This window comes from Somniosus microcephalus, chromosome 10, assembly GCF_052327205.1.
Source record: "Somniosus microcephalus isolate GS21.2 chromosome 10, FLI_Smic_1.0, whole genome shotgun sequence".
Classification (NCBI taxonomy): domain Eukaryota; kingdom Metazoa; phylum Chordata; class Chondrichthyes; order Squaliformes; family Somniosidae; genus Somniosus; species Somniosus microcephalus.
The window spans coordinates 204,676,375-204,693,759 of record NC_140996.1 but is presented as its reverse complement, the minus strand read 5'-3'; the positions used below and the strand labels follow the sequence as shown (position 1 = coordinate 204,693,759).

At 40.7% G+C, this 17,385-nt stretch overlaps 1 protein-coding gene across 1 annotated transcript; it reads right to left on the bottom strand.

Moving 5' to 3' along the window:
• Window positions 1–10,938: 10,938 nt before the first annotated feature.
• Window positions 10,939–11,949, bottom strand: LOC147112024 (mid1-interacting protein 1-B-like). Its single transcript, XM_085999480.1, has one exon. The coding sequence runs from the start codon at window positions 11,836–11,838 to the stop codon at window positions 11,419–11,421; it is 420 nt and encodes a 139-aa protein (XP_085855606.1). The 5' UTR covers window positions 11,839–11,949; the 3' UTR covers window positions 10,939–11,418.
• Between the last annotated feature and the right edge of the window lie 5,436 nt (window positions 11,950–17,385).

The window sequence follows — 17,385 nt, the reverse complement described above, 5'->3', positions numbered from 1 at the left end:
TCTCTTGCTAATTTACTCTTTTTTTTCCTCTTTCCATACCAATTTCTTGGTCCTCCTTTGTTGAATTCTAAAATCCTCCCAATCCTCAGGCTTACTGCTCTTTCTGGCAACATTATAAGCCTCTTCCTTTGATCTAATACTATCTTTAACTTCTCTTGTTAGCCATGGTTGGATCACTTTTCCTGTGGGATTTTTGTGCCTTAAAGGAATGTATATTTGTTGTAAATTATGTATTAATTCTTTAAATGCTAACCATTGCTTGTCTATAGTCATACTTTTTAATGTAGTTTCCCAATCTATCTTCGCCAACTCGCCCCTAATACCTACGTAGTTTGCTTTATTTAGATTTAAGACTCTAGTTTCGGACTTAACTAAGTCACTTTCAAACTCAATATAAAATTCTATCATATTATGGCCACTCTTCCCTAAAGGCCCCTTTACTACAAGGTTATTAATTAACCCTTTCTCATTGCACAATACTAGATCTAAAATGGCATGTTCCCTAGTTGGTTCCTCAACATACTGATCGAGAAAACTATCTTGTAAACATTCCATGAACTCATTTTCCACACTTAATGCAAATTTGGTTTGCCCAATCTATATGTAGATTAAAGTCCCCCATGATTACTGTATTACCCTTGTTACGTGCGCCTCTAATTTCCTGATTTATACTCTGCCCTACATTACAACTACTGTTTGGGGGCCTATAAACAACTCCCACCACTGTTTTCCGCCCCTTGCTGTTTCTTCGCTCCACCCAAACTGATTCTACTTCTTGATTTTCGGAGCTAAGATCTTTTCTCTCTACTGTCTTTATCCTATCCTTTATTATCAGGGCTGCCCCTCCTCCTTTTCCATTTTGCCTACTTCTAAAAGTTAAATATCCTGGAATATTTAGTTCCCAACCTTGGTCACTTTGCAACCTTGTCTCCGTAATGGCTATTAGATCAAACCTATTCATTTCTTTCTGTGCTATTAATTCACCTACAGTAGGTACAGTAGGCAGTATGTGTTTAATGCACTGGTGGGGCTATTTTTACTATCTGCAATGAGTGCCCTGTATGAACCAGAATCTGTTCATAATAAATTCCTCTGTGTGCTTTTTTTTAAATTGTTGACATCTGCGCTTTAAGAGAAAGCACAAAATGCAATGTATGATTGTTTTAATCATTCGTACAGGAACGGTGCTGTGTGGAAAGTACATCCCAATGTGTCATAACCCCAACCTCAGAAGATTACCCTCTGCTACATCAATGCCATTTTTAAAAATCTTAGGCTTGTGGCCTGAGTGAGAGTGCCAGTTTCAGAATCTAGATTAGGACAGTTGAATATTTGTTTCACTTAGGACTTTTATAGCCAGTAGAGAAAGAAAACCTTCACTCCCATCAGTCTAGGATGGATTTGGACTGTGTCCAGCGGCGGAAGGAGCGCTACCTAGAAATTACTGTTGGTTGTATTGGTGCACAAATGCCAAGTGCTTTTGTATGACATTCCCTTGCCTGCTCTTCTAACTGAGGAGTTAGCCTGTTTAACTTAGGCTAAACACAGGCTAAAGCGTTAGAGGTTAATGTCTCTGTTAAATAGTAGGCAGGGGAATGTCATGCAAATGTATTAAGCATTAATTTGCTAATTCAGCAACAGCAATTTCCAGGCTAGTGTGTTAACTCCCACTGAGACATCTAGTCCCAAGAACTACGACTTGTATTTTGGGTCTGCTATTAGATCATAGCACTCTGGAAATTATTGGTTCTTTTAATTTTTAAGCATGATTTATTTTTCTCATTCATGTTTCTTTTCCAGAAAAAAAGACATTTGCTGAGATTCTGGAGGATTTTCATCCAATTCGCTAAACTACGCATCAGTAATTCTTAGTAGACCATGTTGGGTAATCGTTATAACTCTCACAACTGTCTAGCAGCTGATGTATAAAAATATGATAATGTGTGCTCATGGTCTTCCTCATTGTAAATTGCTTTGTAATAAATTATATGAAATAATTATTTATGCTGTTTTTATTTAATCCCGATGTTAAAATGCAATTTGGCGCAAAGTGCAACATGTTTTAAAGATCTGACCAGTTTTCTCAAATTAAGCAGATGGTCATTGGTCTCTGCCCTCAGATTGATGCAGACATTTGAGACAGACAGTAAATAGATTATTGCAATGCAGGTTAAATAACCTTTGAGGGAAAATTGGCTGGAATGAAATACTGTAATTCTAGAAACTCAAACAATCTATTGCATTTTTTAAATGATAACGTCCGTTTCTGGGTGAAATGCCAACTTCAGTTATGTGGAGAATCCTCTGGCCAAATAAGTAACAAGCAGCACAAAAGGGCTTTTCTGCAATATTTATTAATTTACAATTAGAACTGTTTAATATTTTATAACGTATGAGGAGAGATTGGGTCGATTGGGCTTACATTCGCTGGAGTTCAGAAGAATGAGCGGGGATCTAATTGAAACTTATAAAATTCTAACAGGACTAGACAGACTAGATGCAGGAAGGATGTTCCCGATGGCGGGGGAGTCCAGAACCAGGGGTCACAGTCTAAGGATAAGGGGTAAGCCATTTAGGACAGAGATGAGGAGGAATTTCTTCTCCCAGAGAGTGGTGAACCTGTGGAATTCTCTACCACAGAAGGCAGTGGAGGCCAATTCATTAAATATATTCAAGAAGGAGTTGCATATATTTCTTAACGCTAAAGGGATATGGAGAGAAAGCAGGGACAGGGCACTGAATTTGGATGATCAGCCATGATCTCATTAAATGGCAGAACAGGCTCGAGGGGCCGAATGGCCTACTCCTGCTCCTATCTTCTATGTTTCTATAAGAAAGATTAAATGCTGTGTTTTTATAGAAAAATAAAATTCCTATATGTTACTATTGTCTAATGGCACTGTGTTTTAGAGCACTAAGGATCAATAAGTATGGCGTAGGATGAATTTTATTCCCCACTGCTCAGTTTTCAATCTGAGCTCAGTTGAATGGGATGGTGCTGTGCAAAAGCTGTGGCATTGTCCTATAGGGAGAGTGAAAATTAGACAGGAACCTATAATTGGTACCTCTTAGCAGCTGGCTACAGAAGGGACACCAAGCACGGGTCCACCTTGGTAGTGCAGCAGTGAACATCAAATAGAATTTCTATGATTCTTGCTTTTCTTAATATCTTATCTTGTATTCATTGCAGATGCCCATGCCTCATATGGATTGAAGCAAAACTTTGCAAAGTAATCTAGTGTAGCATACCATGGGTGAACAGTAGATGTGTTTGCCAGCGTTGATTTTCTGAATATGCACTTTCAATGCAGAGCCTTGCCCACCAGAGGTGTGTAATGGAAAGTTACGGCCAGGTCCCTGAAAATTGTTGGAAAGTAAGTGGGTTTGCACTTTGCTAATTGTGCTCTCTCAGCAGCGTGACTTCGCACTGGGATGTGCATTTAGAAAACTGGCCCTGCTATATCGATATTTACAGGTAGGATTCCACAATGCATGTACTTCAGAAGATTAAAAAATATTTTCAGCATGTGGGCATTGTTGCATTCACTTCAGAGAGCATTCAGAGCCGATCACAGTGTGGGACTGGATTATGTGTAGGCTAGATCGGGTAGGGGTGGCAAGCAGTTGGGTTTTTATGACACACAGTCTGGCAGCTTTCATTGTCTTTTTTTTCTGATGCCAGCCCACAAATTGCCAGATTTATTGAATTTAATTTCATAACCTGCCGTGCTGGGATTTGAACCCACAGCTTCTTTCTCGGGTATCTAGTCCAGTACCATAACCACTATACCGTACTCACAAGATGATTAAAATCAGTGGTGCCAGATACGTTCTTAGAAAGCTATACTACCACTGGCACTGGGTTGGGAACCTGTGCAGGGAGACAGAGGAAAGGGAAGCAAGGATAGAAGCAAAAGACAGGAAGGAGGAAAGCAAAAGTGGCAGTCAGAGAAATCAAGGGTGTAAATCAAACATGGCCACAGTAAATAATTCTAAAAGGTCTAAGTGTTTAAAAAAAACAAGCCTGAAGGCTTTGTGTTTTAATGCGAGGAGCATTCGTAATAAGGTGGATGAATTAGCTGCGTAAATAGATGTAAACGGATATATGATATAATTGGGATTATGGAGACATGGCTCCAGGGTAACCAAGGCTGGGAATTCAACATCCAGGGGTATTCAATATTCAGGAAAGACAGGCAAAAAGGAAAAGCACGTGGGGTAGCATTGCTGGTTAAAGAGGTGATTAACACAATAGTAAGGAAGGATATTAGCTCTGATGATGTGGCATCTGTATGGGTAGAGCTGAGAAATACCAAGGGGCCGAAAACGTTAGTGGGAATTGTATACAGACCCCCAAACAGTAATGCTGAGATTGGGGATGGCATCAAATGGGAAATTAGAGACTGGTGCAATAAGGGCACAGCAGTTACCATGGGTGACTTTAATCTACATATAGATTGGGCTAACCAAATTAGTAACAATACTGTGGAGGAGGAATTCCTAGAGCGTATACAGGATGGTTTCCTGGACCAATATGTCGAGGAACCAACTAGAGATCAGGCCATCTTAGACTGGGTATTATGTAATGAGAAAGGATTAATTAGCAATCTTGTTGTGCGAGGCCCCTTAGGGAAGAGTGATCATAATATGATAAAATTCTTCATTAAGATGGAGAGTGAAGTAGTTGACTCAGAGACTAGGGTCCTGAATTTAAATAAAGGAAACTACGATGGTATCAGTCGCGAGTTGGCTAGGATCGATTGGGGAACGTTACTTAAAGGGTTGACGGTGGATAGGCAATGGCAAACATTTAAAGATCGCATGGATGAACTAAAGAATTTGTTCATCCCCGTTTGGCATAAAAATAAAACAAAAAAGGTGACTCAACCGTGGCTAACAAGGGAAATTAGGGATAGCATAAGATCCAAGGAGAGAACATATAAAATGGCCAGAAAAAGCAGCAAACCTGAGGATTGGGAGCAGTTTAGGATTCAGCAAAGGAGGACAAAGGGATTAATTAAGAGGGGGGAATTAGATTATGAGAGTAAGCTTTCAGGGAACATAAAAACTGACTGTAAAAGCTTCTATAGATATGTGAAGAGAAAAAGATTGGTGAAGTCAAGCGTAGGTCCCTTGCAGTCAGAATCAGGGGAATTTATAATGGGGAACAAAGAAATGGCTTACCATTTAAATACATACTTTGGTTCTGTCTTCACAAAGGAGGACACAAATAACCTCCCAGAGATGTCAGGGAACATAGTGTCTAATGAGAGGGAGGAACTGAATGAAATCAGTATTTGTAGGGAAATGGTGTTAGGGAAATTGATGGGATTGAAGGCTGATAAATCCCCAGGGCCTGATAATCTACATTCTAGGGTACTTAAGGAAGTGGCCCTAGAAATAGTAGATGCATTGCTGGTCATCTTCCAAAATTCTACAGACTCTGGAACAGTACCCGTGGGTTGGAGGGTAGCTAATGTAACCCCACTATTTAAAAAAGGTGGTAGAGAGAAAACTGGGAATTATAGACCGGTAAGCCTGACATCGGTAGTGGGGAAAATGCTAGAGTCCATTATAAAAAATGTAATAGCAGAGCACTTGGAAAACAGTGACAGGATTGGACAAAGTCAACATGGATTTACGAAAGGTAAATCATGCTTGGTTAATCTACTGGAATTTTTTGAGGATGTAACTGGTAAAATAGATAAAGGAGAACCAGTGGATGTGGTGTATTTGGATATTCAGAAGGTTTTTGATAAGGTCCCGCATAAGAGATTAGCATGCAAAGTTAAAGCACGTGGGATTGGGGGTAAGGTACTGACTTGGATAGAGAACTGGTTGGCAGACAGGAAGCAAAGAGTTGGAATAAACGGCTCTTTTTCCGAGTGGCAGGCAGTGACTAATGGGGTACTGCAGGGATCGGTGCTAGGACCCCAGTTATTCACAATATAAATGATCTAGATGAGGGAACTAGATGTAATATCTCCAAGTTTGCAGATGACACAAAGCTGGGTGGATGTGTGTGCTGTGAGGAGGATGCAGAGAAACTCCAGTATGATTTGGACAGGTTGGTTGATTGGGCAGATGCAGTATAATGTGGATAAATGCGAGGTTATCCACTTTGGTGGCAAAAACAGGAAGGCAGATTATTATCTGAGCGGCAATAGATTGGGAGAAGGGGAAGTGCAACGAGACCTGGGTATCCTTGTGCACCAGTCGCTGAAGGTAAGCATGCAGGTGCAGCAGGCGGTTAAGAAGGCAAATGGTATGTTGGCCTTCATAGCGAGAGGATTCGAGTACAGGAGCAAGGATGTCTTGCTGCAGTTGTACAGGGCCTTAGTGAGACCACCTTGAGTATTGTGTGCAGTTTTGGTCGTCTTATCTGAGGAAGGATGTTCTTCCCATGGCGGGAGTGCAGCGAAGATTCATCAGACTGATACCTGGGATGGCAGGAATGACATATTAGGAGAGATTGGGTCGATTGTGCTTGTATTTGCTAGAGTTTAGAAGAATGAGAGGGGATCCCTTTGAAACTTATAAAATTCTAACAGGACTAGACAGACTAGATGCAGGAAGGATGTTCCCGATGGCGGGGGAGTCCAGAACCAGGGGTCACAGTCTAAGGATAAGGGATAAGCCATTTAGGACTGAGATGAGGAGGAATTTCTTCACCCAGAGAGTGGTGAACCTGTGGAATTCTCTACCACAGAAGGCAGTTGAGACTAATTCATTAAATATATTCAAGAAGGAGTTAGATATATTTCTTAAGGCTAACGGGATCAAGGGATATGGAGAGAAAGCAGGGACAGGGTACTGAATTTGGATGATCAGCCATGATCTCATTAACTGGCAGAACAGACTCGAGGGGCCGAATAGCCTACTCCTGCTCCTATTTTCTAAGTTTACCACATGGGTTTATTCACAAATGCAGACGTTCACAGAAATGAGCATTAACAGCCAGGTGTTGAAGTTAACTCAATTAACACAGCAGCTTTGAACTAGTTCATGTAAGGTTAAACAGACAGATTAGTTAGTTCAGTTCCTTTGAATGGCTATCTTTCAAACAAAAGATAGGCAAACACTTAGGGGAGCAGCCTTTGTCAGAATTGCATAGGAGCCACATTTTACCATGACATCTTTTGTGGCTAAATCAAAAATATCAGAGCTTTTATGCCCATCAAATCTTTTGAAATACATTCCACGGATGCTGCCTGCCCACCTGAGTTTTTCCAGCGTTTTCTGTTATTTTTTAAATACATTGTTGCCTTTGAGAAGACAACCTGCAAGACAAATAATGAAGAGCAAGTTTCATAACCGGTAGATAAAATACCAGTAGCCACTTATGTCTTGGGTTCCCCTGATCAGATTATGTTGTGCTTTAATAGCCTGCTATTCTTTTAATGGAATTCTAACACTTGGATTTTCATTAAGGCTGTTAGTAATGAGCAGTGTTAACTTGACTTGCTTCTTTCATGCAGTGCCAAATCAACAAAGCCAAATTCCAGCGTGCAGTTGCAGAAGCCATTTTGAGGATGATATCTTTCTTTCAAAGAACCTTTACAGTGAAAGACGATAGAAAGAGAAACCCCATAGGCTAGGGGATAAAATGCCCAATTTTTGTCACTGGTGGGTCATGACTTGCAATTAAAAATTGGGTGAAAAGAAACTGGGCACCTGTAAAACTACAGAAAAGGAGATTTTTAAACATCAAGTAAGTAAGGAACCCCATACCCTGTAACGTACTGAGCTTCATCAACTTTATTCCTGTGCATTTCACCCAAATTGTGAACTGAAATAGAGATAGTGAAAGGTGACGTAAGGATCCAATCTGTTTTCTGTGCAATATGAATTTAATGCTGATCTTTGATTCGAATGTTTGGAAATGATTTTATGTTCGAGATGGTCCAATTGCTCAACAGTTGTCGCACTCCTTTCTCAGATTCCTGCTGCTCTGCTTGATATTGCATCTAGTGAAGAGTGGGCAATTTTTAGTGAAGTAGAACTGCAAAATATATCAGTGACTCATGTTTATTGTACTGTTAAGTGTGCACCCCACACCATTCTAGGCTCTTAGTTCCAGGAAAATCGGATCACTTGGCTGCTGAATTTTTTTTCATTGGCAACACAAATGTTTCTTGTTGTTGGGATAAGTAGGGTACTTGAAGGTGGCACTAGTAACCAAGACTTTTGCTGACTTTTTTTTAAGTGATTAAAAGCAATGAACAGAATAATCTGTCATGAAACGTAATTGTTCTTTGCTGGTGCATCTTCTATGTATTTTGCCAGCACTGCACAAGAGCAGCCCAGGCTTTGGAGCAAGGTATTTTTTTCCCCATGCTATTAACTGCAAAGACAAACCTGCTGGTTGTGGCCCTCAAGTTGGCTACTTGGGCTCTGTCTTGCCCCTCACACAGATTGCATCAGTTTTTGTAAGTGTATGTAAATGTTAACTGTTCGTCAGTACCACAAGTCATTTTTTTTGAGCCAGTTGCATAGAAAACTAAACCACTGCTGCAAGCACCATGCAATCCTTGGTCTTTCAGCGGCGGAAGAGCTCACTTGGGGCGCAACCAGCGGGTTTCTCTTTGTGGTTAATAACACGGAGCAGACGGTGCTGTTGCCCAACTTCCTCCCAAGATCTTCCCCTGGAGGAACATGATGAAAGCGAGCTGGCCAAATAGTGTACTGGTGAGTTTTTTTTAATGCTATTTTATCCAAATTTAACTGTTAAATTTATCATGCAACCTCTTCACATTCGCTGCCCAGAAAGAAGCCATGTCTGTTGTTTATGTAAGGAAGCTACCCAGAGTATCTGGATGCTGTTTTTCCACAATGCCATCACCTACAAGTATTGGGATGATATTTTCCATTGAGATTAAGTTATTATGTGGGTCTTTATAAACAAGAGGGGGAAACTTGTCTAACAGCTATGGAAGGGATAACACCAATGTTCCCTGGAGGCTGCACTATGTTCTGCGCGGCCTGTTTCTTTCAATGCACAGTCCCTTTAAATTTCTGCGCATGCGTGGTATTTCCAGTGTAAAAGCTTGTGAGCAGCCTGTGCAAGACCTTGCAGATTACTGCGAGGCCACGCACGCGCGCAGCTTAGAGGAAACATTGGATAACATCCCTTTAATTTTGGTGGGACCTTGCTGTGTACGCAAATTGGCTGTCGCGTTTCCTACATTACAATAGTGACTACACTTCAAAAATGCTCTGTTTCTCTCGGATGCTGCCTGACCGGCTGAGTATTTTTGCTGCATTTACTTCAAAAGTACTATCATTGGCTGTAAAGCCTTTGCAACGTCTTGAGGTTGTGAAAGGCGCTGTATAAATGCAAATCTTTCTTTCTTTAATAACTTCCTCTGAGCTGCTTCAGTCTCTCCTGAGTGCCCCACCTCTGGACGATGCCATCTCACAGTATTTCTCTACATATTATTTATATATTCATCCACTTATTTCATCAACAGTGATTATTATGCTAAACTATCACTGAGAATGGTGCATTTGTTAATTTTGAAATGCTTAGTGTATTGTATTGTATTACAACCAGGGAAGGAAAAGGTATTTTTCCCAGCTCAGTCTACCTTTACGAAGATGCAGTTGTTGCAAATTCAGGTGTGCCGTAGATACCTTTTGAGTGTTCAGTGGCATCATTCCCCCGCACCCCCCCCCCCCGGTAAGAAGTCCGACTGTCTTGCTGTTATGTTAGTTGACTCACATACTCACATAGCCCTATATCTACTTGTACAATAGCATAACTCGCCTACATAACAATAGCATCCCCTTGTGATCTCATTTGGATACTTGTGCCTTTTGCACATTTATTTCTCCAATCTCTCTGAAGGAGAACTGTTAATACTAGACGAGGAGAGGTTTGGTTCAACTCATAAGCTGCTTTATCCCACAGTAAGATGAAACCGAGTAATAGGCATGATCAGAGTTGCTTAGTTCAAATAGTACAACTGGTATTCGCATAATGATACAAAATAAAAAATGTGCAATGCCCCCCCACAAAGGGTGAATCATGTTACTTAACTTAAAAAGGATAATCCCCCTGCATCAAGTCCTACAGCCCAGGGCAGAAGCCGTGTCCCTGTAGTCCTCTGACTTCTGCAACCTTCTCTCCCAGCCAATAATTATCTCTCAACAAAAGTAATTAATTGACTGTAAAAGACTTTAGGATATCCTGGAAGGTGCCATATAAATGCAATATCTTTCTTTTTGCTGTCTCAAGAAAGCCTGATTGCCTTCCTGGGTGTCAGTTCTGCTCTTAAAAAGCCCTCCCTCTGTGTCGAAAAGCCTGTCCCTCTCACAGATACCCAGGAAAGCTAATGAATAGCTTATTGTTTAACCTCTGGGAGAAGCAACTCATTGCTCAATGCATTAGCATATGAACCATCTTTCAATCAGGTGCCTCTTTTTTAATGTCATGAGAAAGAAGGAAGGACTTGCATTTGTATAAGCGTAATTCACAACCTCAAGATGTCTCAAATCAGTTTTTTGTGGTGTTGGCTGAGGGATAAATATTGGCCTGGACACTGGGGAGAGCTCCCCTGCTCTTCTTCGAAATAGTGTCATGGGATCTTTAAGGACCACTTGAGAGGGCAGACGGGGTCTCGGTTTAATGTCTCATCCAAAAGACGGCTCTTTCGACAGTGCAGCACTGCACTGGAGAGTCAGCCTAGAACTTTATGCTCGAGTCCTTGGAGTTGGGACCTGAACCCACAACCTACTGACTCAGAGGCGAGAGTGCTACACACTGAACAATGGCTGACAATGAGGCGACCCATTGCTTTTAAAAACACAGAATTAAAGTTAACTCTTTTTCCCCACTCCTTTCTGTGGTAAAATGGTCAAAAAATCCAGAAACCTGACACCAGTACTAAAATGTTGAATATAAAGACATGCAAGAGAAGATCATTAAAAAAAAACATATTTTAAATAATCTGTACTATTTTATTTGTGCCATAAATGAGAAATTATGGAAGTAGTTCACATTATGCTAATCAAGAACAAGTAGGAAAATTATTCAAGTTTGTAACAGTTGAATAGTACATACTGGTCACAATATAATGTTCCAAAATGTTTCTTGCAGAAGAAATGTTTCATCAGCAGATTTGAAAATTCACAATTACATACAGCACCGCACATTTAATGTTTCTGCCTTTTGGCCGGGAAAAGTGACTAAGTTCAAGTTTCTTCTCAAAAAAACTTCTTGTACTTTCATGAATACAAACACCGTGGTGCCTTCTTGATCATTACTCAAACACATTCTGCAGGTGTTTTCGCAGGGTTTTAGTTTTTGCTTTCACGTGCTTATTAGCTAAGCAGAACAGTTACTGTGCTTTCTCCTCAGCTTCTTCATTTCAGGTTGCTCATCATCAGTTGAGTGATTATCTTGTCTGTGCAATGAAGCTACAGAGAAAGTCCTATCCTGTCCTTGTACCTACTGGTCAGTGTGTTGGCTTTGTTGGTCAGTGTATTCAACACAGTGTAGAGCCCCTCCACGTGGACATAGAAAAGTTTCTCTAAATTTGCCTCATCTTCATTTTCATTTCCCAAGTCGTAGGCACTGTTGAATCTCTGTTTGAAATCTTCAAAGGGCAGCAGGCCACATTCCACGGTGTTTTTGATGGATTTCAACAAGATATAGCATTCATACAAGTTCTGGGAACTGGCTGTGGAATCTTTAGCTTCATCGTGGTCCTCCAACGGGATGTCTTGAAGGAGGCTGGGAAGCATGACTGTCTGCTCCATATTCTTCACTGCAGAAGAATATTTGCTCATAGTGGCAATAAGGAAACTCTTTTGTTGCTGAGCAAGTAGGGACTGCATAGTGCTTGCTGTTCAGTGCTGAGATGACTACAAAGCTGGATCTGCACAGCAGTCCCGGAGCCACAGTGGAGAACAGTAAGGAAATCTCTACGGTTTATGTACTGTTAGGAAATGGTGTGATGTTACTTGAGTTCAGTCTGTGTATCCGGTCAGCTCAAAAAGTCACGCAGGCATTGTAAATTGTCATCTGATAGGTCAGTGTTTAATTTGAATTGGTTTAGGCATGCAATCATCCTGTAGCAACTGAGCCAGCCATTGGCTCTAATAAATTATATGCTCTATCTGGCTATCACATCGACCTACAGATCTGCAGCAATGGATTGCACAATATCATGATTGTTATATACGATGGGACTGCTTGTGTTGTAATTAAAGGTAACTCTTTGGTAATGATCCTCTTTGATGCCAGAAAATAATGTCAAAGGTTGACTTGGTTGCAATTATGATGCAACCATGTCAAACTTCAGCATCCATTAGCTGAAAATGTGGCCTTTGGAACTGATTTGCAGTCCTCAGATGCCATTCCCCCCCCCCCACCCCCCCCACAGATGAATGGTGAACCCCAGAAGGCCGAGCAAAAACATGGCAGTAAATTTCATTGCGAAGTACTGAAGTTCTGCAAAAGGAGTTCAAGGGGATGCTGGATATCATAAAGAAAGAAAGACTTGCATTTATGTAGCGCTTTTCACAACGTCAGGACTTCCCAAAGTGCTTTATGGCCAATGAAGCACTTTTGAAGTGTAGCCACTGTTGGAATGTAGGAAATAGTCATCACTTTTTGTTGAAGTCTGAGGAGAATAATTGGGAGTTTACAGGTGCATGGTTAAATGGACAGTCAGTTGGACCAGCATATTGTGAATGACCAGGTTTAAAGAGGCTATTACTTGTGAAGCTTGGTTAAAAGTCAATGAAACCTCAGCGTGACAAGTTTGGGTTCACAGATGAAAGGACGCACACATGGTGTGTTCGTATCATACCCACCTTTTACATGAATTGGTGTATTAGGCAGACCAGTACCAAAGAATCCTTTGTCATTGTAATAGGAATGCCTGTGGAAAAAAGGTGGTGTTTATTTTCTTGCTTTAGGTCATATTTTGTCATCTTGTTCCATAAAAGTAAAAAAAACTCACTTTTCTTGCAGGCGTGCACCGGCAGCTTCTTTTTGTAAGTGTTGGATGGTTTGTTGGCTATTATCTCACCAAGCTGGAAAATTACAGGACTGCCAAAGTAGACCATGAGATGATGGAATATGTTCAGCGTCACCCAGATGACTTTCCTGAAAAAGGTATGTAATTCATTGAGTACAAACTAAAGAAGCAGAAAATATATAGACTGTAAATGGATGTTTACTTTTTAGATAGGTGTTGAACTAGCTCTTGGAAAGCATTCTGCAGTCACACACGAGAAAGTTTTATAATGAAGCAATACAGAGCCTAGGCAGCAAGAGCTGCCAGATTAATCAACTGCATTACGGACGAGCTTGATCTGTCCTCATCCGATGTTGAGCAATGCACATTGCCAGTAGGGGTCGCTGGATAATAATCAACAACAGAACAACTATTGACTGTAGAGAAAACCTCCCTTGGCACTTGATTAGGAATTCTAGCTGAATCTTCCCTTCTAAACCCAGGGGACATGAGGCCATTTGTAGTGTCCCTGCTGCTGCCCTGGCTGAAATCGGCTAACTCAATGTAGACTGGGGATTGAATCTGGTACCTTCCTGGTCTGAAGGGCTCAGCTACTCTCAAACTAACGTTAATGGTACTACTTAAATTTATATCAGAAATCGCATCTCAGTAGAGTTCTGGAGTTATATAAAAAGAAAAGCCTGCAATATTACCTTAAGAAAAGAAAAACTTGGACCTGGAATTTCCTGGAAATTCATGCCATACTAATGGCGCAACACTGCTTGTGGGAACACTGTTGCAGGAAGGCACTGGTGTTGCCGCCAGTATTGCCTAGGGCGCATCTTTCATCGATGTTGTGGCTTTGATTAAACTGTTCAATAGACGGCTCAACTAACTGCAAGCGTATGTTCTGGGCATAAAATTTAAAGGTCGGAGATTAAAAACAGAATTTGCTTTGTGATATTGTTTAAAAATATATGCCATGAAACGAAAGTAATAAAATGTTACAAACAGCAAATTACTCCAATATCTAGGGAGGTGATTATTGCGAATATACATGGGAAGCTGATCGTTTTTCATTAAAGTGCCACCCAGCATTTCTCATCTGTTCAGCAGACCCATTAATGACATTTCAAAGTGAAATGTATTTATCAGAATATGCTGAAGCATTCATTGATTCTCCTGCCCCGTGAAAACTTTGAAATTCACAAGTGAAGCATTGTGGACGCAACTTTCAATATCTTCTGGACATGTCTCGCAAATATAATCGTGTAAATGACGCCTCCTGCGAGAGAGCGCTGCTTCAGAGCTCGTTGGATCGTCGCCATCATTGCTGTGGCGTATGATGATTTTTTCCGGCAAATCTTGGCTTTGGATCAGTGCTGGAAGATGGGCCGAACAACGTTCTTGCTTATCGTTGCCGATACCGCTGTTGCAACAAATTCCCGGCCTAAATCTGGGGATGTCACAATGGGTTTTCATACCTTCCTTTCCTCTGACTCCTCGATTTCAGATATATTTCAGTCTGTGTGGATGAAACTTGCTACGAAAAGGGCCTTTACCTTGTTTCAGTTCAGTTCTACATGAACAGAATTACCCATTAATTTGGTACTCGGCACTAGAGACTTCAGAAGAATAGCTGGTACATAAGAAATTGGAGCAGGAGTAGGCCATGTGGCCCTTCGAGCCTGCATTCAACAAGATCATGGCTGATCTTCTACCTCAACTCCACCTTCCCGCACTATCCCCGTATCCCTTAATTCCCTTCGTTCCCAAAAATTTATCGACCTCTGTCTTGAATATACTCAACAACTGAGCATTCACAGCTCTTTGGGGTAGAGAATTCCAAAGATTTACAACCCTCTGAGTGAAGCAATTTCTCCTCATCTCAGTCCTAAATAGCCGACCCCTTATTCTGAGACTGTGACCCCCGTGTTCTAGATTCCCCAGCCAGGGTAAACATTTTCTCAGCATTAACCCTGTCAAGCCCCTTAAGAATTTTATGTTTCAATTAGATCACCTCTCATTCTTCTAAACTCTAGGGAATATAGGCCTAGTCTACTCAACCTCTCCTCATAGGGCAATCCCCTCATCCCAGGAACCAGTCTAGTGAACCTTCGCTGCACTCCCTCTAAGGCAAGTATGTCTTTCCTTGGGTAACAAGACCAGAACTGTACACAGTACTCCAGGTGTGGCCTCGCCAATGCCCTGTATAATTGTAGTAAGACTTCTTTACTCTTATACTCTACTCCCTTTAGCTTTCTGTGATTCATGTACAAGGACACCCAGGTCCCTCTGAATGCAAACATTTCCCAGTCTCTCACCATTCAAAAAATATTCTGCTTTTTTTGTTTTTCCTACCAAAGTAGATAACTTCACACTCCCCCACATTGTATTGCATTCGTCATATTCTTGCCCACTCAGTCAACCTGTCTATATCTCTCTGCAGCCTCTTTGTTTCCTTCTCACAGCTTACTTTCCCACCTAACTGTGTATCATCAGCAAACTTGGATACATTACACTCAGTCCCTTCATTTAAGTCATTAATATAGATTGTAAATAGCTGAGGCCCAAGCACTGATCCTTGTACCCTGCTAGTTACAGCCTGCCAACCTGAAAAAGTCCTGTTTTCTGTCCATTAACCAATCCTCAATCCATGCTAATATATTACCCCCAATACCATGAGTCCGAATTTTGTGCAATAACCTCTTGTGTGGCACCTTATCGAATGCTTTTTGGAAATCCAAATACACTACATCCACTGGTTTCCCCTTATCCATCCTACTAGTTACATCTTCAAAAAACGCTAACAGATTTGTCAAACACAATTTCCCTTTCATAAAACCATGTTGACTCTGCCTAATCATATTATGATTTTCTAAGTGCCCTGTTACCACGTCCCTGATAATAGATTCTAGTATTTTGCCTACTACTGATGTCAGGCTAACTGGCTTATAATTCCCCGTTTTTTTTCTCTTCCTCCTTTCTTAAATAGCGGGGTTATGTTTGCTACATTCCAACCCTTGGGGACTGTTCTAGAATCTAGGGAATTCTGAGAGATTAATACCAGTGCATCCACTATCTCTGCAGCTACCTCTTTTGGAAACCCTAGGATGCAGGTAGTCAGGTCCAGGGGATCTGTCGCCACTTGGTCCCATTAATTTCTCTAGTACTATGTCTTTACTTATACTGATTTCTTTAAGTTCCTCATTCTCTCTAGACCCTTGGTTCACCATTATTTCCAGAATGTTTTTTGTGTCTTCTACTGTGAAGACAGATACAAAGTATTTGTTTAATGTCTCTGCCATTTCCTTAGTGCCCATTATAATTTCTCCTGTCTCTGCCTCTAATGGGCCCACGTTTAATTTCACTCTTCTCTTCCTATTTACATACCTATAGAAATGTTTACAATCTGTTTTTATGTCTCTTGCTAATTTACTCTTTTTTTTCCTCTTTCCATACCAATTTCTTGGTCCTCCTTTGTTGAATTCTAAAATCCTCCCAATCCTCAGGCTTACTGCTCTTTCTGGCAACATTATAAGCCTCTTCCTTTGATCTAATACTATCTTTAACTTCTCTTGTTAGCCATGGTTGGATCACTTTTCCTGTGGGATTTTTGTGCCTTAAAGGAATGTATATTTGTTGTAAATTATGTATTAATTCTTTAAATGCTAACCATTGCTTGTCTATAGTCATACTTTTTAATGTAGTTTCCCAATCTATCTTCGCCAACTCGCCCCTAATACCTACGTAGTTTGCTTTATTTAGATTTAAGACTCTAGTTTCGGACTTAACTAAGTCACTTTCAAACTCAATATAAAATTCTATCATATTATGGCCACTCTTCCCTAAAGGCCCCTTTACTACAAGGTTATTAATTAACCCTTTCTCATTGCACAATACTAGATCTAAAATGGCATGTTCCCTAGTTGGTTCCTCAACATACTGATCGAGAAAACTATCTTGTAAACATTCCATGAACTCATTTTCCACACTTAATGCAAATTTGGTTTGCCCAATCTATATGTAGATTAAAGTCCCCCATGATTACTGTATTACCCTTGTTACGTGCGCCTCTAATTTCCTGATTTATACTCTGCCCTACATTACAACTACTGTTTGGGGGCCTATAAACAACTCCCACCACTGTTTTCCGCCCCTTGCTGTTTCTTCGCTCCACCCAAACTGATTCTACTTCTTGATTTTCGGAGCTAAGATCTTTTCTCTCTACTGTCTTTATCCTATCCTTTATTATCAGGGCTGCCCCTCCTCCTTTTCCATTTTGCCTACTTCTAAAAGTTAAATATCCTGGAATATTTAGTTCCCAACCTTGGTCACTTTGCAACCTTGTCTCCGTAATGGCTATTAGATCAAACCTATTCATTTCTTTCTGTGCTATTAATTCACCTACAGTAGGTAC